The sequence below is a fragment of the Aspergillus melleus genome, assembly GCF_016097325.1.
Source record: "Aspergillus melleus strain CBS 546.65 chromosome Unknown contig7, whole genome shotgun sequence".
In the NCBI taxonomy this organism is placed as follows: Eukaryota; Fungi; Ascomycota; class Eurotiomycetes; order Eurotiales; family Aspergillaceae; genus Aspergillus; species Aspergillus melleus.
In genome coordinates, this window is record NW_025763376.1 from 1,409,042 (window position 1) to 1,436,810 (window position 27,769).

Here is a 27,769-nt window from a genome sequence, read left to right on the forward strand (position 1 = left end):
CTCATGCCTTTCTATCAACTAACCTCTACTCGCTTCTGATGGAATATTGTCAATATCAACAATATAGAGTAGCAAGAGCGATTGGACTTTCATTCAATTCGTTCAGTGTTTCTTTCGTGGCACTTTAACAGGTTACATACCGAGCGAATACTGTCCACAACGGCATCAAATATACTCCGGTACGAACCCCTGTAGGGTCCGGGCCCCTATCAAAAGACCTCACTCGCGTATCAACGATTCCTCATCTCTCAAGTGATAACTATTCAATATATTCCAATTATTTAGACATCATCCACCAGCCCCGAATTGAGAAGAGTGGAAGCCAATGAAAACGAGCAATCAATCCACAATAGAACTTTATAAGAGATCCAAGCGCTGCAAACGCAGATCGACCCATTGTAGGCACCATCCACGCGGTCTTACGATGGCAAAGCTGACGCAAACAACCCAGAACTCCAAGAGAGTCATCGAGGCATCGAGAAGGAAAATAACTGTGGTCATGCAAAGAGACACCTCGGTGTGGTCACTAGGCATCAAGGCGCAGCGTCTGGACTACAGTGGTGAACATGCAACCGAGAGCTCCTCTGTACCACGCTGGCCAGCGCAAACATCTCACAATCTTAGAAAACAGCTTTTGAACCCTACACCTTAACATTATGAAATCCAGAGCCATTATGGATGCCCTCATCAACGACCATCAAAGCCAAGACCTGGATATTCTGCTTATGCAGGAATCATCAATGACCGCATGCGTGAATCACGGCAAATAGAGACAATACTGGCTGATGATGGAGAGGTCGATTCCAAACTCTAATTCACGTTGACCGAAAACTTTTAACATCCTCCCACCGACTGGTTCCATGCAACCTCCCGGATCTGACAGCAATCACGATCTAGATAGCCGACTTTCAGTTCCGATTTTGTCAGCCTACATTCTGCCTGTGCCGATGCACGCACATACAGAAGCATCTGCGGAGATGGTATTATCAGCTATCCAGAAGACGATACGTAACTCCCTCCAGGACAGCAGGCCCACAAGTTTAGTGTTTTGGTACTGTCAGTAGATTTCGACCGCCACTACCCCGCGTGGGAAGGCAAACCATATGCAACTCTGGTTCACTGCAGAAGTCGGTGAGCCAATAATACCCTTCATGTTAATAGCTTTCATTAACGGGACACCGCAACCTATGCGTCTTTGGATCTTGGTGTCGTAGTTTTAGGTTCTAGTGACATATACTGAGCATTAGTAGGATAGCCAAGTCCATCGATGTCTAGTTTTATTATATGTATTCTTTGAGATTTCCAATGGTCTAGGTCAGTACTAGAGCTACTCTAACGGTAGCTGATAATTGCATTTAGGGGACTCGGGTGTCTAGACGAGAATTGTACCTCTTTCAGGCTGCCCCTTACATTGGTTTAATTACCATACCCTGGACTCTACTAATCATGACAATGATGATATTCAGCCTGCAGGGGGAGATAGCAATTGATCATGTGGCAATGTAATTAAGCAGTGAAGCACAGTCTAGACCTAGTAAGATGGGCTTCATACCCCCTTCAGCGCTGTTCTTCAACAATAATAGTGTCTAAATCCTTTTGTAGTTATATGTCTCTCGCTTTCGAATTATAATTGCCTAATAATATCTCTTATATGATATAGAATATTTTAAAAGATATTATATACTTATTCGCTTAGTTTCAGTATAGAATAAAAGATTTATAAATTAGACACCGAATTACAAGGTTTACAGACAAGCTTAATGGATCTCTATCTACATTAACTAGGATCGACAATCTTACCAACTGCATTGGTGCCTTGGAATCTGTCCTTTGGCTCATCGCTACGACTTATCCCGACAAACTTTCCTTCACCCGACGACAACGTAAACGATGGCTTCGAGACCAATCTCCGCCCGCTTATTGCGGTATCCTTGACGAATACCCAGCTCTTCTCCTATACGGTGTATGCATCGATAGGGGAGAATTATAGGGGTGAGATTGAGAGCGTAGTCGAGACCATATAAAATCAGACACGTAATACGATCCTAGGCAATCGATCGACGCACTTGACAAATCTTGCCTACCACCCGCATAGATTGGCAGTGATTATTCGATAAGTGTGCATCGGCTACTGCAGGTAAATCGGACGATAATGAGGAGACACGATATTATAGCAGTTGATTTTGGCGTTCTGGTTGGAACGCGATTGAGAATGGCCATGCAGTTAGAATTTGCTGGTTCAACTCAATATATATCTGGACGCGTACAGTGTGCGGATACCCCAAATCATTAATCAAAGCAACCCCACCTGTTTAGTTGGTCATACCTGTCAATTTACCAACGACTCTCTGAAATTGCCAGTCGTTAATCACATGGATAGAATAAACTTTTATACAACCAGAGCGAATCCTCCGTATGGTTCCTTTAGAGTGCGATCCGAGAAGCGGTAAGGCTAGGTTCATGCAAGGGGCAAGTACAAATCTCTCATAGTGCAGGGTAAATCATTAAAAATTATTTATCCTCTGCATCTGCCTGGCCTTGTCGATTTTCTTGAACTTAATCGCTCGATTTGCGGAGAACTGGGTTATTCTGCTTGGTTTCTTCGGGATCAGCCGGATGATGTCTTTCCCGCGCGGCGTCACATGATTGTTTACGAGGAGATATCTATGTAGCACCTTGAGCTTTCGAGACATTTGCTCTCAATATATTCCGTAGCTATTTCGAATGGATGCCATTGCCTGACAACTCATACAAGACCTCAAGTACCTAAACCGATACTCTCGTCAGGCTGGTTTAATTACCATACTTCGCCCTCTACCCGGTACTGACGATGGCGACAATCAGCCTGCATAATAAATTAATCCTGCCAATCATGTTCAAATAGACAATGCAGCAATCCGACTAAGCAGTGAAGCATGGTCTAGAAGGCAAGATGTTGAGTCTACCGTAGTGTAACCGGATCCAGCCTAGGAAATGGATCACGGGACATTCAGAGCGCGCCGGAGCTGTATGACCTCATAATTGAGTAAGGGAAAGGGCTGTTCACTCTATCCGGAAACTCCCTCCTAATTAAGTTAGACTCGGTCGATAGTCTGACTAAGGTCAATCCTTGCTCACTAGAATAATCTGACACCGAATTTAGCCACTAGCGCGATGGAGACACGGGCAATCCGACTCCAGCCATCGATCGACTGGAAGATTCGGTGATCGAGCAGACACAAAGAACCTGGCTGACTGCATGCGCCGGTGTAACCCGCCTTCCACTGGTGCCTAGCGACGGTCATACTGTGTAAGACTGTAAGGACAGCCTAGCATGCCTGCTGGTAGGGCCGAAGCGGAACGCCGTGCAGGGGACTCTCGGACATAAAGAGGAATGCGCCTCGGGGACTGGGAATGTCCGCTCCGAGATGGAGACACCGCAGTGAGGCGTCATTGGCCCACCCGGGGCCTTATTTTTAGAGGTCAAGGCGAAAATCTTGGGCGAGCGGGTGGCTCTCTTGTCGGCCACAATAATGGACGCCTCCTTACATTAGTGACGATGAGGGTGGTCGTCTTGCGTGCTCTGGGGTGATTGGGTATGCATGTTCCCCGACAGTGTGATCAGGATCTACAATGCACATTTCATAGAGGGGATTGTGGTGATTACTATTTAGTGAGAGAAAGGGATGTGTTGATTACGGGTGTGAATACTGGATGATAACAAAGGGGGATTAATTGGTAGACTGATAGGAACAGAAACAGAAACAGAAATAGAAATACGGAGTAGACAGTTACAAGATGACCTCAGAAGGCGTCTAGAAAACGGGCAAGGCGATTGATAACGCTAGCCGTGGCGCAGACTTGAGCGCGTCGTTACTGGCCCATTGCAAGAGGGCCCATGGATCCCTCCGTTTGGGGATGAGCAATGATCGACCGGATTCTTGGCAAACATCATGCTCAACCAAGGATCCTGCCAAGCGCCTTTATAAATCGGCCAACTCGCTCTCGCCCCCATCTCCGCGCCCTAGGCTCTATCTCCGAAGCTTGACTTGCTTCTTCTATATTCTCTTGTGACCTGTCCAAGATATCCATCTCGCCGTCTATCTCGCGTTCCTTACAGAGTACAACCTACCCCCTTTTCTTGTTGTTTAGAAACTATTGAGAGATCCGTTACCTCTGCGCTCCCAATAAATATCTCCAGACTTTTGTTCTGAAATACATGCGTAAGTTTTCCTTTTGGGTTGTCTTCCGACTCCTTTCCTATCTTGGATTGCGTGTATTCATCCCCCACGCCACGTCCATCCTCCCCCCATGCCCATCTCCTACCCACTCTCCCAACCAGGTGAAACATGAAATCTATGTGGCTGCATTGAAGACTGTTCCTCTTTGGCTAACTCGGAATCTCTCCGCTTTTCCTATCTAGACCGGATTCGTTCGTGGGCGAAAGCTCACGCGTCTAATGGCAGTACAACAACTCCCACCCCAACTGGCGAACCCGACGCCAACCCCCCCGACGAAGAAGCTAGTCCGGCCTCGCAGCAAAATGGGCAAGTGAACTCGGGTGCTCAGGGCCCGGCAAGTCCGGAGTCGAATAGTGAACATGATGGAGAAATCTCCAAACCGGGACTTTGGGTCCGGATGAAGAATGGCAGTGTCCGGTTCTGCAAACATACCAAGACCGCTTTGTGCCACAGCTGGGTCAATATCCTGCTGCTGTTTGTGCCTGCCGGTATTGCGGTCGAAGCCGCGGGCTTGAACCCTGCCGTTATCTTTGCCATGAATGCGGTTGCCATCATCCCTTTGGCTGGGTTGTTGAGTCACGCTACCGAGTGTGTGGCTAGCCGCTTGGGAGATACCGTGGGCGCACTGATCAACGTGACGTTCGGAAATGCGGTGGAGTTAATTATTTTGTAAGTTCGTCCTTGGGGTTCAGATGTGGAGATCGTGGGCTAACCTTTTTTGTAGCATGTGAGTTACCTTGGACAGCATTCAACTACTAAGCTAATAGATCTGATCTACTTAGCATCGCTCTTGTTAAGGTAAACAGTCAACTTTCTTCCCTTCACCTCGCACTACTAACAGCAGCAGAATGAGATCCGAATCGTTCAGGCGTCCCTGCTGGGCTCCATTCTGGCAAACCTACTGCTCATTCTGGGCATGGCATTTCTCCTGGGAGGTCTCCGCTTTCAGGAGCAGGTAAGATAAAACCGATAAATGTGCAAGTTTCCTGCTAATTCTTTACAGATTTACAACAGTACCGTCACCCAAATGAGTGCCTGTCTTCTCAGTTTGAGCGTGATGAGTTTGCTCCTACCAGTCAGTCTTAAGACCCCGCCTTCCCCGCTATTTCTAACGATCTACAGACCGCGTTCCACGCTTCCTGGTCCGACAATATCAACGCCGATAAATACACTCTTAAAGTTAGCCGTGGAACAAGTGTCGTAAGTACATCTGACATTCAATGCCGGATATGTTCTCATCCCCTTAGGTCTTGCTCCTCGTGTACATCCTGTACATTATCTTCCAGCTGAAGTCCCATGCATATCTCTATGCCAGCATTCCACAGCAGATTATTGATGAGGAGTCTCATCCGGGTGTGTTGGCTGAGTTCATGAACTCATCCGACTCGTCGAGCAGCTCATCTGATGAATCTGTCGACACGACTACATCATGGTCGACTGCTAAACGGATCAAGAGGGCTATGAAATATCGACGACGTCGCAAGTCGAGTACTAGCTCCAAGGACACGAATTCGCCCCAATCCTTGCGCAACAACTCGCTGGTTGAAATGCGAAGCGGGGGAACAAGCGACCGCATCGGCTCAGTCGTCGACTCGATGTCCAGTCATACGGATGAGAAAGGTTCCCAGCCATCGAACAACGCACCTGACGGCTACGAAGCAGACAACGATGGCCACCGATTTAACGCACCCCAATCGAGAGATTTCGGTCAAGACGTCGGTCGCGTCAAGACTTCGAAACGGGAAGCTAAAAGCAAGAAGCGTCACAATAAGGAAAAGAAGAAGAAACTACTCCAGGAACCGGAAAAGCAGGAGGCCATCGTGGACAGCAACCCTGTCCCTAAGCGGCCGGAGCTGAAGTCTTACATGTCATCGCCTGTCGCCCGCTTTGAACCTAACCCTGTCGATGCCCTGCAGGTGGATGCAAACGACCTCCCGAAAAGACGATCTCCGTTCCGTCCACCCTTCCCTTCGTTGCTTTCCAATACGGTTTTTTCGAGCTCGACAGGTCCCAATGGCGTCCCGCAGGCAGGTCCTTCCGGCAATGAAACCGGTCTGCGCCGCACCAGCTCACTTCCCAGCCGCATGAACCGCCAGCCTCCCGTCGGCAACGCGGTCCAGTTTGCTCGAGGAGCGGCACGCATGCCCACGGCCGTCAATCCGGTGACTACTGAAACGGCGCCTCCCCAACATCAGCCGGTAATGTCACGTACGGCAGCTGTAGTCATGCTACTGGTATCCACAGGACTGGTGGCAGTGTGTGCCGAATTCTTAGTCGACGCCATTCCGTTGATGGTTGAAAGCTCCAGCGTCAGCGAGGCCTTCATTGGTCTGATCATCCTGCCCATCGTCGGCAATGCGGCAGAACACGTGACTGCCGTGAGCGTGGCCACGAAGAACAAGATGGATCTGTCTATTGGCGTGTCTGTGGGAAGTAGTATACAAATCGGTGAGACTTGAATTGGACCCTTGGTTTCCGTGGATGGAAAGCTAACGACCGATAGCCATCTTTGTCACGCCTCTCGTGGTCATTCTGGGCTGGTGTATGGATAAGGACATGTCGTTATACTTCACGCTCTTCGAGACCATCTGCCTTTTCGTCACGGCCTTTGTGGTCAATTTCCTGGTCTTGGACGGTCGCAGCAACTATCTCGAGGGAGCTTTGCTAATTGCCGCCTATGTGATTATCGCGTAAGTCTGATTACATCTCCATTGCTTCCCTTGACGCAATCACTCATTGATATATATTTTTTTCTACAGAGTGGGTGCTTTCTTCTACCCTGGCAACGACCAGTCCAGCGACATTGGCCGCGCTGGAAATAATTACTGATTTCGGTTGAAGGCCAAGTGTCCTGATCTTCATCTGCCCCTTTTTCGTTGTATTTGTCTTGTAATATTGCACTTTGATGTGCTCAGTACAGTCAAGACATGACGGAACCATGTGGGGCGATGAGATGGGGAGTTATCCTCTTGTCACTCGGCCAAGTCACTTACGAATGGGTCCTAGTTGCGATGAAAATCGAGAGCATGTATTTGAGATTGAGGGATGTTTTGTTTTCTTAACTGTGTTGCCTAGACGCTACGTTACAGATTTAGATAGTCTCACATCATCCTGCCTGATCGAGGCATGTTCATCACCCATCGTCTTCCTGAATTTGCTCATGCGGGGACCGGTTCTGGAATAGCGGAGGTCATTTTCATTCCCAGTGTAGTCAGGATCCACACCTGTAGTAACTATTAATATTAATTATTGTGATACCATTTCCTTACCGTCAGGAACTCAGGAAGGTTCCGGAATCGTCGAGGTGTGGCTGCTGCCGGAGTCGATGGGCTCCGCGGGCCACCGCCACAGCCACTCGCCGCGACACACGTGGCTAGTCCGTCTACGGGATCTAGGGAATAATCCCAACATGATAACTCGGACATCGTGTGATGCATATTGCAGAGTGAGTCAATGGTATTGACACAGGACTTATCGGCGTACAGGCAATGACCAGAGTCGCAATTTTGACGTAGTTTTGTTTTCCTGTCTTTGTTGATTTTGAAATAATAGGAGACAGTTCAGATTGACAGATTACGGAGTCGCCGTAGGGAGAATCCTCGCTTGGCAGGCTGTGGCTGGTAGGCAGCAAGGTGAGGCTTGATGGATCACCCACCGCCAATCAGGCCGGACAGCGGTGCACCGGTGTGGCGCAGTCCGGTGCCGATGACTCCCTCGCGTCGTTCCGATTGGTCCGACAATCTCCGGGCGCTGCCGCTCTGTGGCGCCAAGCGGGCAAATGGATACCTGACGGAACATGCTGCCTTATTATAGCAGCAACTCTTACTGTACTCGGTCTAGAATGAGGGGGGTGAACGACTCATCTTGCCCCTAATCTCTATGAGTCTGATGGATTATGAGTTATGACTGGGCTAGTATCCCTAACGAGGTGGGGTGGATTTGGGACCAGACAAGTCATATTGCATTGACAGTCACAACAGGTAACTATTTATGTCTGTCCTGCCGACGGGGGAGGGGAGTGCATCGCTGCCCGCTGGCCTGCACAGTTTCGAGTCTGACCAACGTCAGGTGAATTGCGGGCGAGCATTTCCCTGAGTTTCAAACTGACTGCCATCGGGTTCAACTAAGCGCTGGCTTACGGACCTTACCCCTGTTTTTGTCTCTCCCGCTGGCTTGAGCGGCAAATGATCGTTCAGGGGAGGGGGCGTGGGTTAATATATAATGTATCTGCCTAATTTCTTGCATCTCCAGATGCTGGATCTGCAGTTTCCGCCAGACAACCAGACTATTGACAGTTCTCCATCCCAACTAATAACGCGGTGGGGAACAGGCCCGTAGCGCCTGGCCTTCTAGGGCCGGCGAATCGTTTTCTAGGCGCAACGGGGTTCGTATGGCGGGGTCTCCCTCTCTCTCTCGTCTACTGTAGGAAATTGATTGTTTTGATTTGTTATGGCCATGTATGTATTATCATTGTATCTGTCTTGTGTACGCAGTACACATCTCTAGGGAAAGTTTTGCAAGTTTTCCGTCTAGTTACCTGACGACCCTCTTTTCCCTCACCCCCCTTCCCCTCTCTCCTGCCCCCCCTCCCTCTGTTTGATGATAGATAAATAATATTTAAGGGTCCATTCCCCTTGATCGTTTTTTGATTTCCCTTCATTTATCTTCTTTCTCTCTCCTCCTCCCTCATATCCGTTTTACTCTACTCACCCCATCCATCCTCTTTACCCCTCCATAAATCATGGCCTACTACGGCGAACAACAACCCCCCTACGGCGGTGGTGGTTACGGACAGCCGCCGCCCGGGCCCTACGGCCAACCTCCATACGGCGAGCGCCCGCCTTACGAGCGGCCTCCGTACGAGCGTCCTCCCTACGAGAGACCTCCCTACGAGGGTGACCGTCCCTCCTACGACCGTCCCCCGTATGAGCGCCCTCCGTCCGACCGTCCTCCTTACGACAGACCCCCCTACGAGGGCGGTGACCGTCCCCCCTACGAAGCTCAGCGCTCCTTCGACTCCCGCCCTCCCTACAGCTCCGCCCCACCATCCGCCCGCCCTCCCCCCGTGGCTCCTCCCCCTCTCCCCTACGGCTGGGTCCAGGAATGGGAACCCAACGTGCGCCGCGGCTTCTTCGTCGAGACCGCCACCGGCCGCTCGCAGTGGGAAGTGCCCCTTGAGGACTCGGCCAGCGGCACCCGCGACCTCCCGCCTCCTGGCCCTCCCGCTGGATACTATGGCAGCCCGCCCCCGCAGGAAGGATACTACGGTAGCCCCCCGCCTCAGGGCGAGGGCTACTACGGCGGCATGGACCCCGCTGCGGCCGAGGCTGAGCGCAAGAAGGCTGAGAAGAAGAAGATGATGATGGGTGGATTGGCGGGTGCCGCTCTCGGTCTGGGTGCTGGTGCTCTGTTGGGTCATGAACTCAGTACGTTACTCTCTGTCCCTTCCCCCCCGGTTCTTTCTGTTCTGTTGTCTCTCAAAACGATTCCGTTTGGTTTATGGTCGGTGCTAACTATCCACAGCGAAAGACTCGAGTTCCGACGAGGAGGAGGAAGAGGAGAAGGAGAGGGAAGCTGAGCGCGAGGCCTACCGTGAAGGATACCAGGATGCCTATGAGGATGCTCACTCGCCCCCTGCTGATGACTGGTAGAGGTCGACATTTGTTCAGCTGCCTATTGACGTGGTTGGAACTTCCTCTCAGGAACAGCTACGGGCACTTGCACTGGCTTGGGATTGATTTATTTTAGCATGTTTGGATATTCTTTTCGGGACATATTTTTTTTCTATTTTTTTTTTCATACACTACATACAACATACACCACAGACACATAGCATAAGCAATTTGCATTCTACCTAACCATCTTGGCTTGTACTTTCGTGCCAATGTTTGCTTCGCTGCCATAGGTCCTCCCGTACGGACACGGACACGGAAAACAGTCCACCCCGAGGAACGTCCTTTGGGTAAAGTGTAAACAGTAGCAAGGCGGCAAATCATGGATTGAAACGATGTGATTGGGTTAGGTCTATGATGTAATTTCCGAAAATTGTGTCCCTTCGTTGAACTGTTGAACCCCCACTTCGAAGTTTTGTTTCTTCGTTTCTTGGGAGAACCTGAGATATCTCGGGGCTATTTAGACACTTCGGCTTCGTAGAAGCACTTGCCGTTTCATATCCTGTCTCCACCACTCCTCGCTCTATCGTTGTGATCGTCGTTGGGCACTCGACAGACACACCGACGTTAGGAAGAAGAGTTTCATTGTCTTGTCGACTGTTGCCACACCCACAATGCCTAAATATGTGAGTTTGGCCGGATCCTCCTGATCTCCTGGAACGCTAAACATTGTTTGGTCTTTGGAGGATCATGGCAATCCGCTTCCGTCGCTAACAATACCCTCTTTTTTCTAGTCCGTCATCATTCGCTATGACACGCTTGAAGCCTTCAAGTTACACGGTTCTCGGATTGAGAAGATGTAGGTCCCATTGTCTATAGTCTTTTAGTCCCCTCCCTCCGTTTTTACACAGGACCTCCACTCTCAGTACCACGGTTGCCTTCAAGAAATTCAGACCCGAGCTCGTGCTAATGAAATCTATTCATCTGTGCTCAGAACGACAGACGGATTCGCAGCAAAAGGAGCCATAAATCAGACGTTATTTCTCTCGACGAGGAGTTATCCCCCAGTTCACACGACTTCGTGAGTCAACCCCTCCCCTCCTTGCACATTTTTTCGCTGCACAAGCTGGTCGTAAGATTTTAATGCGGATTACTAATATTTATATTCTAAAACTAAAAGATTAATGGTACCTGATAATGTGACAGAGCAGGATCTCAAGCAGGTAGCATTTCCAGAGGGAGTCGTCGTTTACATGTATCTGGAGCCTAGGTAAATCACACAAAGCCACAGCCAAAACTCCAATGATCCATATGTATCTATTTCCAGTACATACACCTTAGTTAGCCTAGTTCTTTGCCGAAGTGAACGTGATGATATGATATGATATGATTATTTAAAGCACAAAATCTCCCCATGGAGCAACCCAAACCACCCCTCCTCGCAATCCACAAACCTCCTCCACCCTCTCTCCACCGCCCCCAGCTCCTCTCTATCCGCAAACCCCTCCTTCACCACCATCTCCGCGAACCCTGAATCCCGCATCCTGTCCGCCATCGAACCCCCCCAATACGCCCTCTCCTCGGGACTACTGAAGCACCATGCCCCCGCGCTCTTCTTGATCTGGGCTTTCTCGAACCCGGCCTCTTCCGCCCACACATGGATATACCGGCCGGGATGCGGATTCCCACCTTTCGCCTCCGCGACCCGTCGTCCCAGGGCTTCCCAGGCCACGAGGGCCTCGTTATCCGGATACCACGAGAAAGAAGCGGACTCGCGGGCCGCGACCACGCCACCGTTCGGCTTCACGACGCGGCGCATCTCGCGCAGCGCGCGGACCGGGTCCGCCACGTGCTGTAGGACCTGGTGCACGTGCACCACGTCGAACGTGTCGTCCGCGAAGTCGGAGAGGTTGTGGATGTCGCCGGTTTGGAAGGTGATGTTGGAGAGGCCCTGGGATGCCGCGAGGGCCCGGGCCGTCGGGAGCGGGTCCTCGACGTATTCGATCCCCGTGACGTGGCCCTCTGAGGTGACGAGGCGTGCGAAGTCGACGGTGATGCTGCCAGGGCCGCATCCGATGTCGAGCACTTTCATGCCCGGTTGGATGTAGGGGAGGAGGTAGGCGGCGGAGTTGGAGGCGGTGCGCCAGCCGTGGGTTTGGAGGACGGGCGTGGCGTGGTTGGTGCTGTAGGTTGTCATATTTGCTGAGGTATTCTTGCTTGTTAGGGATTTGTTTGGGGGTTAAGGATTTGAATTGGAGTTATTGGGCTATTGCTTTACTGAAATGAGTTAAGTTCTATGTTGAATTCCCATTGACATCTCTTTTATTGGACCCCGGAGTTGAGAAGACGGAGTTGAGAGAGATATTCGGAACTCCGAACATGACGGTACTCCACTATGAGATCAATCTCCACTCCCAAAGTTAAAATTGTAGCATCAAGGACATTGGATAGCGCGGAAACTGAAAGCACAGTTACCCGGATCATGGCCAGTTTTCCCTCACCTTGCGATGTGCCGTTTTCGCTGCGTGGTTGTGGTTCCCGTCTCCTGGGACCTTTGTACAGAATAGCCTTGAGATCGTATGGCGCAACCTATACGATGGAACTCTTGTTCTGCATACACGAGAGCCACAGAACTTATGAGTACATGGCCTTAGGCTCGTGTTCGAGAGTACGCGATGAATATAGTTTCGAAATGAGGGTTTGTAGCTTGAAGGGAGTAAAGAATTTGGACTCAGCAACAGGAAGTCCTTGCAGCCTGATCCGTAAGGCAACAGGGCATTCATGTTCGCCAGAGCCCAATTTGGTTAGCCGCAAGTCTGGCTGCCTTAGGTGTCATGTCCCAGCCTCCCCAATTAAAACGCCAAGACCTTAGTCTCCTCGGTTGACCAGCGTTAGCCAGAAGCGGTTAGTCCCCACACGAGCCTCCAGCCTTTAAAAACCTTCTGCTCGACTCGTTTCTTTCTTCTTTTCTCCTCTTCATCTTCTCATCCACGAGTGCTTTGAGCAACATCCGGTCTGACTAGGTCTGCTTTTATGCAAGCGGAGTCTTTTCAGTTGTGATGTAATTTGGTAGCAGCTCGTAATGGCTGCCTTCCGACGACAATTCCCAGAGTGATGAGCTTAGATAGTGTTTTTGCTTCTTCACAATCCTCTTGATGAACGATTCATCAGGGTATTTAACCCCAGTCACGACAAGTCCCTCGCAAGCGCGAGCGAGTGTCGATTGCTGTTTGCCTCTAAATACCCAAATCAAACGGAATATCAATCAGCATGTTGACAGTTTCTATGGGCTTTGTTGCCTTTGTCAATGTGATAATCGATATCCTACATTCTCTATATAGTATATAGAATTGTCAATGCAATCGATTGATATTCATGATTAAATTACTATTGTTCTTTTGTCTATATCTAAAAACTTTTTGAGCCCGCCTTGTTTGGAAAAGCAGATGCACGCGATGTCCGCGCAAGTCCTTCCCATCTAAACATCTTCAGCCCCCCTGATAATCGACACTTCCTCCGTCACCTTAATCCTCTTCTCCCTCGTCCTGCCGACACCCTGCTCTCCACCTCCAACCAACCCCTGACTCCCCCTCGACGCATTATCCGACGCCATCATCTCATACTCGTCATTCCCATGCTTCGACCACCCCAGGAGCCGCTTACTATCCCTCACAGCGGTGGACCGCATGCGCGTCGATTGCGTCCGCAAATGCGCCGACCCGGACCGGTTGTTGCGACTCGACGTCGTATACTCGGTTAGATGGCTGAACAGGTTCCCGAACACGGGCTTCAGCGCGGGCACGGACAGCGCGATTAATGTTCCTGCGATCTCGGCGTTCTCGATTCCCATCATTGGGTTGTATGCCCAGCTGCCGTCTTCGGCCCATTGGCCGCGCGCGACGAGGTAGACGCGAATCGTAGAGATGACGATTACGCTGGAGGATGTTAGAACCGGGGAGCATTGATTGAGAAGGACCGTAGGGGTGAATTTTAGGTAGGGTGGGTTTGCTTACAGTACACCAGGAAACATAACCAACGAGAGCTGGGCTTTCCGTTTCATCGACACATGCAGGTTCTTAATAAGGATAGCTGGGATGATGAACATGAGGACGTCGCAAGTCAACGACAAGCCCGAGTTAACAGAATACACAAGACCCCAGGACAGACATGTATATTGCACGGGTTCCTGCTGCCAGGGGTACGGCCACAAGCCGGTAACCGGACGGCAGTGGAAGATCAGCAGGAAGAGCTGGGGCAGGTAGGCGGCGAGAAGGAACACGGCGGCGATCTGGATGGCGAGATGCAGTTTGCCGGACCGGGCGGCCAGTCGATGATAGAATGCGAGACCAGAGAGACGGCAGAAGAACAGCGCCGTGGTGTAGAGAACGTGGGCGACGAAGTCGAGCACTTCGGTCTCGCGGACGGTGGACATCGATAGCACGTATTGGATGTATTCCATGTGGCGACCGCTTCCGAGGTCGATGAGGATTATGGAGAGGATGACGAAGGCGATGTAGATTATCTGTGAAGGGGTTGTTAGTATTGCTTACGGGTTTCTGGGAGTGTGAATAATCTGGTGTGTTTGGATCGCAGGGTCCATACCATCGTGAGCACGGCCAGGATATCGTCCATGCCGATCTTCTTCACCAGCCATGTCCGTGCATACAGACGGACGAGCATCAGTACGCCAGCTAGGCAGACCATGAAGATGATGGCTACCTTGGCCGGGCGATCGCGCGACTCTGCCAGATGCTCGAGCGATACATCCGAAGGGATTGTGCCCGCAGCATCGGCGAGCAGAATGTCGTCAGGGATTGCCATGGACAGTGATCAAGCGCATGGGGAGAAGGATTCAATGGCATACGCCCGTCATCTGTCCGACAAGAACGACGGGGGTGTCGCTGCAAATAACAGACCAAGGGTTCTCAATCATCTATTAATAAACCGCACTCACGAGTCCAGGCCAAAACTCACGCAAGTCGATAAAATTTACACCCCCTAGGAACCGAACTTTTCTCGAAAGCTGTACGAGCCTTGGCGCTAGCTGGATGGGCATAAGGCGCGTTTCCATGTCTAATAAGCTTCAGGAGACCATTCCCAGATGTCATCGGCTTTCTGTCGGTGTTTGCATCGACGCCGTTGTGGAGTAGGAGGCAAAGTTTAACAGCCATACTGGCCTACCAGAGTTCAGGGGCGGCTCTGCCGATGTTACATTCCCTGGATTAGAAACGCACAATGGCTTTTTGCAGAGAATTTCACTGGAGTCTGTCGTCTGGATTCAGAGTTTAGCCCCTGGAAGCATCTTATTTCTTCGAAGGACTGCCTTTGAAGGAATATCAGATTCAAACCCTGAGTTCTGATGCAGCAACGAAAATGCCGACATTGAGCTTGACATATAGTGGAGGAATGAACGGGGTGATCCTGTGCGAGAGCCGGGGTATCCGGAAAAGGGAAACAGACAAGGCGACAACCATGGTCCGAGGCTCAAGGCAAAGCTTAGGCCCCATAATATATGAAGTTGCAATCTCAGAGTCGGACAATGTCGGGTCTCGCCCAACTGTCGTCCGCTGGAAGAGATCCCTTCACCCAGATCATGTCAAGACATGGTTTATGGTAGACTTAACCGTTGTCCTTGCATGGACAACAAGGCAGGATGACGGAGGATGATGTTCAGCATACTTTGTCAAAATGGACGGCTGCATACGTATCACGTGGAGATCACGTTAAGCGAAGCGAACTTCAACATGGTATGACCGTTCCACATGGTCGCACCTTAATCTATTAGCTCCTTATTGCAGAGTGGATCCTCTAAAGGGAGACTCGATGCACAAAACACGAGGCTAAATATATGAATCTCGCAGCTTTTCCACTGCTGTTTTTCTTCCAATCCCATCCCTTGATTGTGGTCGATCGTTTCTGTTTCAAGGGATAGGTCTCACGCCCACCTTTCTTTTTACCTCGTTCCCGGGCATGATGGCATCCAAGCTACTGTTCCTGGCTGTGGCGAGTGGTTTGGCTTTGGCCACCCCTCCCCAGCATAATCAAACAGATCCTTTGGTGGCTTCTCAGATTTTGAGCGACCCCTATGCCTATGATTTCCCTCGTCTAGGTGCCGATGGGGCCTCCCTGTTCCCGATGCGTCGGTGCAACGGGTTCAAGCTTGAAGAGGCCAGCATCGATGATATCCAGATGCAGCTGGAAGGTGGCAACCTGACCAGTGTGGAGCTTCTGCAATGCTATTTGGAGCGTATCTATCAAACAGACTCGTATCTGAGGTATGCCTAGTAGATATTTTCATTGATTGGACCTGTTGAGCTAACATATTGCATATAGGGCCATCCTGCAAATCAACCCAGATGCTTTTCAGATCGCTAGAGCTCTCGACGCCGAGCGCGCCAACGGCAAAGTTCGCGGTCCCCTTCATGGAATCCCATTCATCGTGAAGGACAACATCGCCAGCAAGGACCGTCTGGAGACCACGGCCGGTAGCTGGGCGCTTCTGGGCTCCGTCGTTCCCCGTGACTCCTATGTTGTTCACAATCTGCGCTCCGCCGGTGCTCTCCTCCTGGGCAAGGGCGCTCTGAGCGAGTGGGCCGACATGCGCTCTAACAACTACTCCGAAGGTTTCACTGGCCGTGGGGGTCAGTGCCGCAGCGCTTACAATTTGACCGTCAACCCCGGTGGAAGTAGCTCCGGGCCTGGAGTTGCCGTCGGTGCTAACCTGGTCCCCTTCGCTTTGGGCACGGAGACGGATGGCAGTGGTATGTAATTTTTGGCAAACGGTTTAAGGCGTGGTAGCTAACGAGTATAGTTATCAACCCTGCGCAGAGAAACTCTATCGTCGGCATCAAGCCCACCGTCGGGTTGACGTCGCGCGCGGGTGTTATCCCCGAATCCCTACACCAAGACACGATAGGCACATTCGGAAAGACCGTTCGCGATGCTGTCTACGCTCTAGACGCGATCTACGGCATCGACCAGCGCGATAACTACACTCTCGCGCAGAAGGGGAAGACTCCGAACGGCGGGTACGCCCAATTTTTGACCAACAAGACTGCCCTCACGGGCGCCGTTTTCGGTCTTCCATGGGAGTCGTTCTGGAGCCTCGGTGACCCCGACCAGATCAGTCAGCTCCTGGAGCTAGTCGATTTGATCAAGGAGGCCGGCGCGACCGTGATCAACGGAACCGAACTCCCTCACTACAAGACCATTGTGTCCCCTGACGGCTGGAACTGGGATTACGGCGGCACGCGCGGTTTCGCCAACGAGTCCGAATACACCTACATCAAGGCGGACTTCTACAACAACCTCCGAGACTACCTAGCCGAAGTCAACAACACCAATATCAAGTCCGTCGAGGACCTGGTGCAGTACAACCTCGACAACTACGGCTCCGAGGGCGGCTACCCCAACATCCACCCTGCGTTTGGATCCGGACAAGACGGCCTGATCGCGTCGCTGGAGAGCAAGGGAATCATGAACGAGACGTACTTCCAGGCTTTGGAATTCTGCCAACGCACGACCCGCGAGGAAGGCATCGATGCGGCCCTGAAGTACAAGAACCAGACCCTCGACGGGCTGCTCGTTCCGCCCGATGTGGCGCAGAGTATCCAGATTGCGGCTCAGGCTGGGTATCCGGCCATCACGGTCCCGGCTGGCGTGGGTAAGGAGTCCGGCATGCCGTATGGATTGGCGATCTTGAATACCGCGTTCTCCGAGTCGACTTTGGTGCGGTATGCTAGTGCTATCGAGGACTTGCAGAAGAGCACGGGGACTAAGTGGCAGCGTTCATTGCCTGAGTGGCGGGGATATCTGGTTCGGAATTTGCCTGTTATCATGTGAGGCTGGGATGCTTATAGAGCCGCGAGGTTTCTCGAACTGCTTGTTCACTATTCACCTACCACACTCATGACGGTTTTTAAATGGGTGAGATATTGGAGGCATTGCAGGTTTTAAAGAGAATGGTAGACAGACATACATATTGCATATTTCCTAATACTAGACATAGTGCACATTTCGTCGATTTGTTCCAAAACTAACCAGGTTGTGATAGAAAAAGCCGTGGGCAGGTGCCAGTCGCTGTCAATAAATCATCCATATCAATTCAATAGCTATGGAGTACATATAAATTGGGATATGGGAGTTGATCAAGTCTAATTTGTAGAAGCACACTATTAATCTGATTCCACGTTATGACGTCATCCCAAACGAACCCCTTCACGGCAGGCACCCCTACCTGCACTGTGAACTTGTGATGCCTCCCCGACCGCCGATCATCCCCCTGCATGAGATTGATTTCTCGGCTGGGATGGGATAGGTGGCCCCCCTTTCGGATCTCAGCCATAAATCCCACCCGACAGGATAGCTCCCGCCCGAGGAACCATTGTTACCTTTTAATAGCCAATAGTGCCGAGGATCCCTTCTATACACGTACAATTTCGATTCAATTCGATCCCCACCGCAGATCTCATTCATTGGATCTTTTTTTGGCGGAGAGATTATCTGCCAAGCCTCTCTTTGTTTCCTCCACCCCGCCGTTTCGTCCTCCATTATAATCGCTTCGCATCACAGTATTTCCCTCACATTTCCTGAGCAGTGCCGGCTCGATGCATCTTTTCTCGACGCTACTCTTTCTGCTTGTCCATTCTTTTCATGTTTCGTCTACCATTCTCGAGAATGGTCAGCCCAGATTAGACTCGTATCCCGGCCAAGCACCAAACATTTCTTTAGACGAGAGCTGGAAAAGCTATGGCCCCGAGGCGTCGGAGATATCGTATAAGGGACGGTGGGATAGCAAATATGTTTCCTGTATGTGTATCACCCTATGATATGAACTGGATATCAATCAATGGCTTGCTAATCGCTGGCTGTGTATAGGGTGGTCGTATGCTTTCTCTCTAACCTTCCGCATTAATGATTCGGATCGGTCTAATCGAAATGAGCATCTAGTATACCCGGTGTCAAGTTTGGGTTCACAGGGGACAAGGTATGCTATCTTATATCCCATAAACACAAGAAAGCAGGATCACAAGCTGAGATCAAATAGTTAGCCTTGGGCTTTGGAGCCCAGACGTCAGCTGGCGTTCTTGTTGCTTATCGGTATTATTACTTTCTGCTACCTCTTTCCTGGCCGAAATGCCGAGTCTAATTCATCTCTATCAAATCTGTCTAGCATTGGCGGCCTCGACTGGTCTTTCTCCAACGTCACTGCAAACGCAACATACCAGTTCGTCGGACCAGGCACGGAATTCAATCATATCCATGCGAACAGTACCAAGGCATTTGAGCTGCGAGGTATTTGGTTCCATTCCGTTTTTATTTTCATCTTCAGCTTGGAAACTGACAATGTTTCCCTATAGTGACGAACTGGGGCTATGGATAAGTCGACCCTCCTCTGTCCGCTGTGGCTTGGGCTTACATGCCCTATACAATACAGATAGCAAATGTTTCCGTGTCTTCCGGCGCGAGCATCAAGAGGATGAAGGAGTTTCCCAAGAAGGTAGAGATAATTGGTGATTCGTGAGTTCTTCTGCCTTTCTCTCTATTTTTTTGTTGACTTCGTACGGTCTAAATCTAACATGGTAAAATACAAAAGTCTTGCATCCGGACAGTACGCTACCTACGAGGGTCTTTCATCCTGGGGATACAACTTTGCCGCTGGCTTAGGAGACGTTGAGTACACCATCACCGTACATTCCCCTCCTAAACTCCTAGTACCCTCTCCCATAATTGCAAAACTGAACACATGCAAATACAGGCATACCCCGGGATCTGCCTCGTTGACCAACGATGCTATGGCGGATCCGCTCGTGGAATGGTATACAGATTCCCATATTATCCCCTATAACCCCATCAAGTCTTCAAGAATAACAAATCATCCAGACCCACCAATGGACCTACGCTTCCGACGTAGGCGACCGCGCAAATGCCAGCTACGGCAGACATCCTGAGAAATGGGACTTCCGCGCCCACAGACCCGCCGACCTGGTGGTCATCAACCTGGGCACGAACGATCACCGTGACCCGAATAATCTTCCCGGCGAGACTTTTGCAGCAAACTATATCGATTTGATCAAAACCGTGCATAAGACGTGGCCAGAGGCGCAGGTGGTGTTGATGGTATGTCATCTCTTGTTTACTCCGCTCTCTCTGCCTAGAATGATATGTCGCCTCTGTCATTTGATCCGGTGTATTATTTCCAGCTAATATCACGATCACAACCGAGAATAGTCACTATGGGGCAACTTCACCACCACGACGCCCACTAGTCCCGGTGAAAATGAATACAAATCCGACCACCAGTCCCAATACGACTATACATACACCTACATCCAACACCCAACCTACGTCTCCGAAATCAAAGCCGTGTATGAACACTTCCGTGGCAAAGGCGACGGTTATGTTCATTACTTCGACACGACAGGGATCCTGCAACATAATGATCTCGCGCCTCCGGATCATCCGACCGACGTGGGACATCTCAAGATCGCGAGCCACTTGATGCAGTGGACGAAGATCGTACTTGGTTGGGAACTGGGTGCCACTGGGGCAGAGGTTCAGCATGATACAGAGTATTGGAATAATGAGGATCGGTATAAGTAAGGGGTATTGTTGAGATTGGCATTTGAAGCATATTTATCCTGCGCCGCTGTTCACTCCCCGTTTCGCTATCTTAGACGTTGACAAAGCTTCTCTTGCTATTTATCTGTGTTCTTTTCTGTCACTTCAAGACAACTTAAAACTCCGTTTTACGAAGTATAGTTGAATATTGTCATATTCAGAAAATGCGATATTGTACGAGCATCGGTAGCATCTAATAATTGGATACTTCCCGGTGGCCTCCTAATTCCTACTTGTACTAATCTTCATGCCCTTTGCCTACACATCTGACTCATCGATAATTTTCAAACTACTTTCTCTGAACGGGACTTGGAAGATATTTTATTGACATGGCACATTTCATACATACATTCTTTTCATTACAAAGTCAAAGCACATGCAACAACTAGCACGAACAATAACTGAATACAATAGTCAGGTTCAAAACAACAAGGCAAAACAAATAACTAAACTGAAACAACAACAAAAGAAAGACATGAGACACCCCTCTCCTCCGGGCGTTACTTCGTCACAACATATTGATGGTCCCCAGAGCTGGTCTTGTAATAGTACCGACCCCGCTGGTCTTGCAAGAGAGTCACATAAGCTGATCGACCCCCTACATTCACAAACGGTTTACCCGAAGCATCAAAGTAGGCGCGGACAGGAGATGCACCGCGACCGCTCTCGCGTCCCAGGCCGAGAGCTTGAGTCCTCTCTGTGATCTCCCGCATTCCCACTGCTTCTTGCCTGGTACGTTCTCTTTCACGAGCCTGTCGTACCCGTTCTTGCATATGCGGATCTTCCAGTTCCCTCGCATGCCTGGCATGTGATTGAAACCGCGTCGTCACTCGGCTGGATGTCTGGCCTTCACGCAACCTGTGGGTTGCATGAGTTGAAGGTTCGGGTGATGAATGTCGCTCAGAGGAGCTAGACGAGTTATCGGGAGATATGTAATTCTCATCGGTATATATACCACCTGGTGTATCTGTCCAGCGATGAAGGAGAATGTTGTTATTCTCACACTTGTAATCTCCAGACTTGATACATAAGCCGAGAAAAAGGAAACACTCGCGTAGAGACACCATTTGATTAGCTTGGCTGTTTTTAATGACGTTCCGTTCAAATGCCACAGAGCCATCTCTTTCGGCTTTCCAGGTTTTGGTGCTTGTTTCAGGAAGATGGTTTGCTCGTATGTGGTGAGAAATGCATATTTCATCTTGTGCATATACATGTAGCGCGATATCTGCCCTATAACATTATTGCCGAAGCCTGCCAACATTTGTACAAAGAGAATGGTAAAGTTCCAACGGTACAATCAACAATAAAGCAACCACAGCTTTAGTATTGAAAAAGTTTGACATACCCAGATAATGTCTGAATTCCACCTGGTCCTGGTGCATGATAGTCTCTAGGTCATGCTTCCACGGAGTCTTCACTTCTCCCAGTGATCTTAAGCGGCCCTCCTCATTTGTCATCGCTAAATCGAGCACCTTTTTTTCAAGTCTGCTGTTTGTACATGTCTTGTAGTCCCCAAACCAGACAGGGATATTCAAGACACGATAGACTAGGCTCATGTAATGACCGACATTCTGCGTAAAGCGACTGGAAACGCTAGCCTCATCTCCGCAGACCCATTGCTCTGAAAAGATGTCAAGTGAACCTGCATGCTCTCTGCGAGGGCCATAGGCAAGCACAGAAGAAAACCTGTCCCACTTGATAGCAATGGATGAAGTATGAACCTCTTTCTCGAACGTATTCCAATGCACGAGAGTGGATTTGTATTCCAAGTAGTGAGTTGAGTTCGTTACTGTCGTTTCATTGCCGATCTTAAGTTCAGGGATGGGCGAGTAGACCAGGTCTCGGGCAGTGAGCTCCATCCCTGGCGAAAATGTATGAACGAACCAATGGGGGGGGGGGGGGGGGGGGGGAAGATGATGATTATGAAGAGGACGGTGAGGAGAATGAGATTTGTCCAAGACGATGAAGCAATGGATAACTTGAGCCCTCTTATATTGGACTCAACGCTGCCTTCCAAGCGCCGTGGTTAGAAGTCCATGTTTGAGCAAGCGCCAGCAACCGTTGCATTTCCAAAAATAGCCCAAAGCAGAGGATGATCCAATTAAATCTACGTAGATTGTGAAACTGAATTCATGCCATGATTCGCGTGGTACATTGGCGGCTATCTCTGTTGTTGGGACTGGGTTGAAGATGCTACTAAATTTGGAATCATTACGCGCCACGTAAGTCTGCCTACTCACGAGATAGCTGGTAATCGTAAACACGCAAAACGCTTGCTTTTGTATCATCAGCAAGCTGGATAAAACACCTGAAGTTTATCTTGGCGATGGACTATATGGCTATAAGATGATGTTTACCCGGAACAGTCCGTTGAGTACAGTATTGAAATAGGGGTTGTCCAGAGCACGTACTTCCAAGCATATAACTACTAAGACTGTCATTCATGGATCAGCTTAATTGGACACTGCCTTGCCAACACTAGAGCTTGCACGGCACCAAAAGGCGGACTCGACGGGATCTTTACGGAGTAGTCACGGCGACCGCCTCCGACATGCGTCCTCCGACATAAGTTGGTGAATGTTCGACCACCCCCTTTCTTGGTTCATAGAACCGCTCCACCCCCTCCCATTTATACCAGTAGCAGCATCTCAATCCCTATCTTCAACGCGAGTCCTGATCATCTTGCGAAAACAAAAAATCACTTTTTCTTCACTGTCCTTCCTGGAGAGCCAAATATGGCTATCGAATACGACGAATCAGACGACACCATCTGGTTCGATGATGGTGAATACATCGGCACTGAAATCTCTTTCCCATTCAATTCAGTGTGGAGGTTAGACGTCAAGATAAGAGAACATAGTTACATAGAGCCTCAGAGGGAATGTGAGGACTTGCACGTCAATTCTGAGGCACGTGGAGCCTTTATCTGCTCCAAGGTTTCCGGGAATGGCCCACCTACTGCCATTGTTAAGATTCGTCTGCAGTCAGTGCCATCCACTTCCAGTCGCAAATACTATCGAGGGAGAGAGAGAGAGAGAGAGACTGATATAAATGGCCAGGATTCCGTGGTGGAAAACAGCGAGGCAAAGCCCCGATATTCGCGCCAAGCAGGCTAATTCAGGAGCTACAAGCACCTTTAATTCTGAAATCGAAGCCTTATCCCGATTGACGCAGGCCCGCTGCTCTAGTACCCCTGCATTGCTTTCTTGGAAGAAGGAGGAGCAAAACTACAATGAATGGGTTCCAGGAGGCTATAAGCTAAGTATCTTGATGGAGAAAGTACCAGGTTCTGATCCGTCGGGGTTATTCTCCCCCCTTCACATGACCCGTCATGAACGAGACTCCCTCAGAAAAGCCTTCAAGGAAGCGTGGCTGTAAGTCCAAATACTGTACCGAAAGTCTCGGCTATTCTTATCTGGAAAGACCAAGCTGATCGCCATCGTAGAGAGACGGTCCGTTGCGGGGTAGTCCACTCAGATGGGGGAACCAATAACTTTATTTGGGACAAGGCAGGAGAAAAATGGTAAGGTTGCCCTCTCTGTAGCTTACAATGGCAAGTTTCTGACTTCGTCTGCCTAGCTACATAGTTGATTGGGAGCACTGGCGCTTGCCAAATGAGAAAACAGTTTGGCGCGATCATCTCTACATTCACTGGAATTTCGCACGACGAGGCCCGTCGCACAACATTTTTGATATGTCTGATTGGGTCCTGTGATACCGATGTATGGAACCATAGTATACAATCCAATCTAAGTTGAGGCGGAAATGGAGTTTCGCATTCTTCACAACCCTTCCTCTTATGATAAATTCCTCTTCTCATTCTGCCCCCATGTTCTCTGTAGATACATATAACCAAGGACCAATCATTTCATTGTAAGACCCTTTATCAGTAACCTTCGAGTCGACGGGGCTGACGCAAAGCATATGCACGCCCGATCTTTCAAAAGTTGCGGGTGGTATGATAAGTCGGTTTCTCCGACGACAAGCTCATTCGTCGTTCAAGGCTAGTAAAGGCTTGCGATATTGACCAACGTTTATGAGAAACGTTAAATGACCAATGGCACAACAGTGTCCGGTTATATAGTACATAGAGCAGACCGGCCCGGTGATCACCAGAATATGGCCATCAACTGCATGTGGAAAGAATATCTTCCATTATCCAGACCCAAGATCGGCCGAGCAATTCTAGTTTTTCATATGATATGCTTTACCTATCTGAACATCTATATTTAGGGTAGGCACGTATCTGAGCTGGGCTCTTTAATGTGTAGATAGTGACTCGGCCAGGCCACTATCAATTGTATGTACCGTCATTTATGAGTGAAAAGGCATAATTTGACCCGTCCTCTTTTGAGCCTTCGTTTATTCTCCATATGTCCCGGTCTGCTTTTGGAGGATGAATCTCTTCTGGACGGTCGCTCTCTGGGATTACTCGTGGTGCTCTTTATGTGGCCATTGCAAGTCGGGTAAAGGAATGAAAAACTGACGTGCTTTAGGAAGAAGTTAGATTTTCTGTTACGCAGTAACCAGCGTGAGAATTACTTTATAATATTAAACTGCAATTTATGCATACAGATAGTGCTGTTCGGCTGATTAAACGAAAGTATAAGGGTTCCTTGGAAATTTTGAACCCGGATAAAGAGGTTTCACTTGACCTTTTAGACGGAACAAACGCCTATGTAGGCCCTTCGTCAAGGACCCTCGGTTCTATCAAAGAGAAATGCAATACTACGAGCCAAATCAAGAAATCAAGGCATTGCATCACTTTATTAAGACTAAGAATATGTAAACAAACAAGCACACTATATACAGACCGCAGTCTGATACAACTTCAACAAAAGAGTCGGAAGTAGAATAGAATATACAGCGAGAGCAAGCCCATAGCAAGAGTTTTCAACGTCCTCCCTGATTCGTTTCAAGCGTAGTCATGGCGCTCATCGTTATCCGTAGCCAACGACGTGGCTAGCGTTTCATTCCATCCTCACTAACCCCCGATGATTCCCAATCCGCTTAGATGGCAACAGCAATAGCAGCAGCGGCAATAGCGCCACCGAAGGTGTAGCTGAAGCGGTTGCTGCTGGCAGCGCCGGTGGCCAGAGGGGGCTGGCCGGACTCGGAACCGGAGCCAGAGCCGGAGCCATCAGAGCCGGAGCCGGAGCCGCCGGAGCCAGAGCCACCGGTAGGGGTAGGGGTGGCGGAGGGGCTGGCAGCGCCGGAGGAGGTGGGGTGAGGGATGACAGGGGCGGAGGTGGTGCCGGTGCTGTCAGCGGTGGTGGAAGCCTCACCGGACTCGGTGGTGGAAGCCTCACCGGACTCGGTGGCGGAGGCAGTCTCGGAGGCGGTCTCGGTGGCAGAGGCAGAGGCGCTCTTGGTGGTGGAGGAGGAGTCCTTGGCGTCCTTGTAGGCGTCAATGCCCTTCTGGATTGCCTTGGTGATGCCGGCGGAGAGCTCCTTGGCGACATCGGACAGGGCCTCGGGGACCTTGTCGGAGATGGCGTCAGCCAGGCTGCTGGCAGCGTCGTACTGGGCGCTCAGCGACTCCTTGACCTTGGTGGCGGCGCCGGCGGACTCGAACTTGGACTTCTTGTCGATGATCTTGTCGACGGTGGAGTCGACCTTGTCGGTCAGGTCCTGAACGGGGGAGGTTAGGGCCAGGGCATCGCTGGAGGAGAGCTTGTCGCCACCCTCGACGGAGGAGACACCCTTCTTGATGGTGGAGATCAGGTCCGCGGAGGCAGACTCGACCTTGGAGGGGTCACCACCGCTGTAGCCGTCGATGGCGGAGGACAGAGAGTCGACCTTGTCGCTGATGCCGGCGATGACGCTCTTGACGGCGTCGGCATCACGCTGGACGATGGTGGGAGTGGCCAGGGCGGAGGTGGCCAGACCCAGAGTGAACAAGGCAGTGAACTTCATGATGACAAACGATGGTGTCAAAAGGGAAAAATTATAAAATTAAGTATGTATACACAAGGGAGGAGGGGTAAAACGAGTGCCCGGTAGATCCGACGAGAAAACAATCAAAAGAATGGATCGGTTCTGCTCTTCTCAACGACTAAGAAAAAAAGAGTTCTTGGGATGGGCAAAAGCTCCCTTATATACACGCCTGGTGGAGATGAAAGCTCACATGTCCGCGGCATCGCAGGACCGAGGCCAGGCCTTTTTTCTGTTTTCTTCCATCAGGGGAATCTCATCCTGGGACTATAATTAGCATGAAAGGGATTAGCGGGATTTTGGTAGGGAAGAAAAGGAAAGGATGGGATGAGATGAGCTATTCTGACCACTAGATTGGACTGGGGGGTTGCATTGGCGTTGACTGGGATGGAATTAATTTACGTCGTAGTTGAGGGGGGCAAGATCGTCGCTGAGATGCTTGATCTGGACTCTTAGTGTCTAGCAATTGGGTAGCATCCCAGACTTTTGCGGTAATTTGTCGCAGTAATGGCGAATCCCCAAGGGCCCATCAGGCCCGGTGAAGGTGGGATGTCTCTGACTGGAATGCGCGAGGGGAGGCACCTGACCACGGAAAGCCCCAGAAAACCCTCCCTCCCAAAAAACCGATCAAGTAAGAAAAACACCATCGATCAATCAAACGCTCACTGTTTGGGTCAATCAAATTGAATTCGATGGTCAACGAGCCAACATTTTAGCGCTGCAACATTGTCGCCCTACCCCGGCCCGCCCCCGGACCCTCATTTGTCCTTTCTCTGGGGGATTTGCTGAGGCCCTAAGCGATGCTGGCCCAAATGGCTCTTAGTTTAGTGTCCGGTCCAGGGTCCGGCTGAGACACGAGAGAGAAATGGGAAAAGACCAGAAATTACGCTGCGTACCCCGCAGTAGCTGCGGCTGGGCTCATTTTACGGTCTGCAGCTGGGGACGAGTCGACACCAATCATGGATCCCGCGCATCCGGTCTGTGCAGCTGGCGACTTTTTTGAACGTACAGTAGTACCACTCTGTGCTGGTAAGAGGCGATCGCGACTCTCCGTAAAGAAGGGATAATGGCCCGATCGGGTAATGGTTCCGACAGGTCGTCTGCTTGGCATTTCGTCGCTCCAATGGATTAGGATGGGCTCCTTTCCATGACTACCTGCTATTACTCACAAGAATCCCCGGATTGACCGGGGGATTTTCTTGGATTTGCTTGCTCGATCGCCAATGAGAATCTTGGTTCCGAGAATCCTGCCAGTACGGAACAGCAGTTACCCCTGGTTTAGTTGACTGTTTACTATTACCCTTTCAAGATCCAACACTTTGCGCTTACTACCTCGGCTTGCGCCCTACTGGCACATTCCACTCTCGCTCGTGGCAAAAGCGC

General features: G+C 50.2%; 9 protein-coding genes across 9 annotated transcripts; 5 read left to right on the forward strand and 4 right to left on the reverse strand.

Moving 5' to 3' along the window:
- Positions 1-3,939: 3,939 nt before the first annotated feature.
- LDX57_011398 (putative membrane bound cation transporter) lies at positions 3,940-8,403 on the forward strand. The gene is made up of 10 exons (XM_046093144.1): positions 3,940-4,202; positions 4,403-4,889; positions 4,945-4,947; positions 5,003-5,018; positions 5,068-5,175; positions 5,224-5,295; positions 5,343-5,420; positions 5,468-6,668; positions 6,724-6,910; positions 6,980-8,403. Exons 1-10 carry the CDS (start codon positions 4,199-4,201, stop codon positions 7,047-7,049), a joined length of 2,226 nt encoding a protein of 741 aa, XP_045949122.1. The 5' UTR covers positions 3,940-4,198; the 3' UTR covers positions 7,050-8,403.
- Positions 8,404-8,961: 558 nt separating this feature from the next.
- Positions 8,962-9,871, forward strand: LDX57_011399 (WW domain protein; the record flags this gene model as incomplete). The annotated part of the gene is made up of 2 exons (XM_046093145.1): positions 8,962-9,646; positions 9,744-9,871. 2 exons carry the CDS (start codon positions 8,962-8,964, stop codon positions 9,869-9,871), a joined length of 813 nt encoding a protein of 270 aa, XP_045949123.1.
- Positions 9,872-11,222: 1,351 nt separating this feature from the next.
- LDX57_011400 (uncharacterized protein) lies at positions 11,223-12,647 on the reverse strand (the record flags this gene model as incomplete). Its single annotated transcript, XM_046093146.1, has 1 exon — positions 11,223-12,647. The coding sequence occupies exon 1, from the start codon at positions 12,027-12,029 to the stop codon at positions 11,223-11,225; it is 807 nt and encodes a 268-aa protein (XP_045949124.1). The 5' UTR covers positions 12,030-12,647.
- A 663-nt stretch (positions 12,648-13,310) lies between these two features.
- Positions 13,311-14,653, reverse strand: LDX57_011401 (uncharacterized protein; the record flags this gene model as incomplete). Its single annotated transcript, XM_046093147.1, has 3 exons — positions 13,311-13,767; positions 13,846-14,354; positions 14,435-14,653. 3 exons carry the CDS (start codon positions 14,651-14,653, stop codon positions 13,311-13,313), a joined length of 1,185 nt encoding a protein of 394 aa, XP_045949125.1.
- A 1,149-nt stretch (positions 14,654-15,802) lies between these two features.
- On the forward strand, positions 15,803-17,674 carry LDX57_011402 (amidase family protein; the record flags this gene model as incomplete). The annotated part of the gene is made up of 3 exons (XM_046093148.1): positions 15,803-16,107; positions 16,166-16,593; positions 16,644-17,674. The coding sequence occupies 3 exons, from the start codon at positions 15,803-15,805 to the stop codon at positions 17,672-17,674; spliced, it is 1,764 nt and encodes a 587-aa protein (XP_045949126.1).
- A 1,903-nt stretch (positions 17,675-19,577) lies between these two features.
- Positions 19,578-20,038, forward strand: LDX57_011403 (uncharacterized protein; the record flags this gene model as incomplete). The annotated part of the gene is made up of 2 exons (XM_046093149.1): positions 19,578-19,649; positions 19,715-20,038. The coding sequence occupies 2 exons, from the start codon at positions 19,578-19,580 to the stop codon at positions 20,036-20,038; spliced, it is 396 nt and encodes a 131-aa protein (XP_045949127.1).
- A 914-nt stretch (positions 20,039-20,952) lies between these two features.
- LDX57_011404 (uncharacterized protein) lies at positions 20,953-21,519 on the reverse strand (the record flags this gene model as incomplete). Its single annotated transcript, XM_046093150.1, has 1 exon — positions 20,953-21,519. The coding sequence occupies one exon, from the start codon at positions 21,517-21,519 to the stop codon at positions 20,953-20,955; it is 567 nt and encodes a 188-aa protein (XP_045949128.1).
- Positions 21,520-23,187: 1,668 nt separating this feature from the next.
- LDX57_011405 (uncharacterized protein) lies at positions 23,188-23,568 on the forward strand (the record flags this gene model as incomplete). Its single annotated transcript, XM_046093151.1, has 1 exon — positions 23,188-23,568. The coding sequence occupies one exon, from the start codon at positions 23,188-23,190 to the stop codon at positions 23,566-23,568; it is 381 nt and encodes a 126-aa protein (XP_045949129.1).
- Positions 23,569-25,201: 1,633 nt separating this feature from the next.
- On the reverse strand, positions 25,202-26,465 carry LDX57_011406 (cell wall mannoprotein 1 family protein). The gene has a single exon (XM_046093152.1). The coding sequence runs from the start codon at positions 26,366-26,368 to the stop codon at positions 25,463-25,465; it is 906 nt and encodes a 301-aa protein (XP_045949130.1). The 5' UTR covers positions 26,369-26,465; the 3' UTR covers positions 25,202-25,462.
- Between the last annotated feature and the right edge of the window lie 1,304 nt (positions 26,466-27,769).

Excerpts from the sequence above, each read along its gene's own strand:
- LDX57_011398 (XM_046093144.1), top strand. Across the intron at positions 5,176-5,223 it reads GTCTCCGCTTTCAGGAGCAG|ATTTACAACAGTACCGTCAC; the intron begins GTAAGATAAAAC and ends AATTCTTTACAG. Across the intron at positions 5,296-5,342 it reads TGATGAGTTTGCTCCTACCA|ACCGCGTTCCACGCTTCCTG; the intron begins GTCAGTCTTAAG and ends AACGATCTACAG.
- LDX57_011406 (XM_046093152.1), bottom strand. The coding sequence starts at position 26,368 with ATGAAGTTCACTGCCTTGTTCACTCTGGGTCTGGCCACCTCCGCCCTG.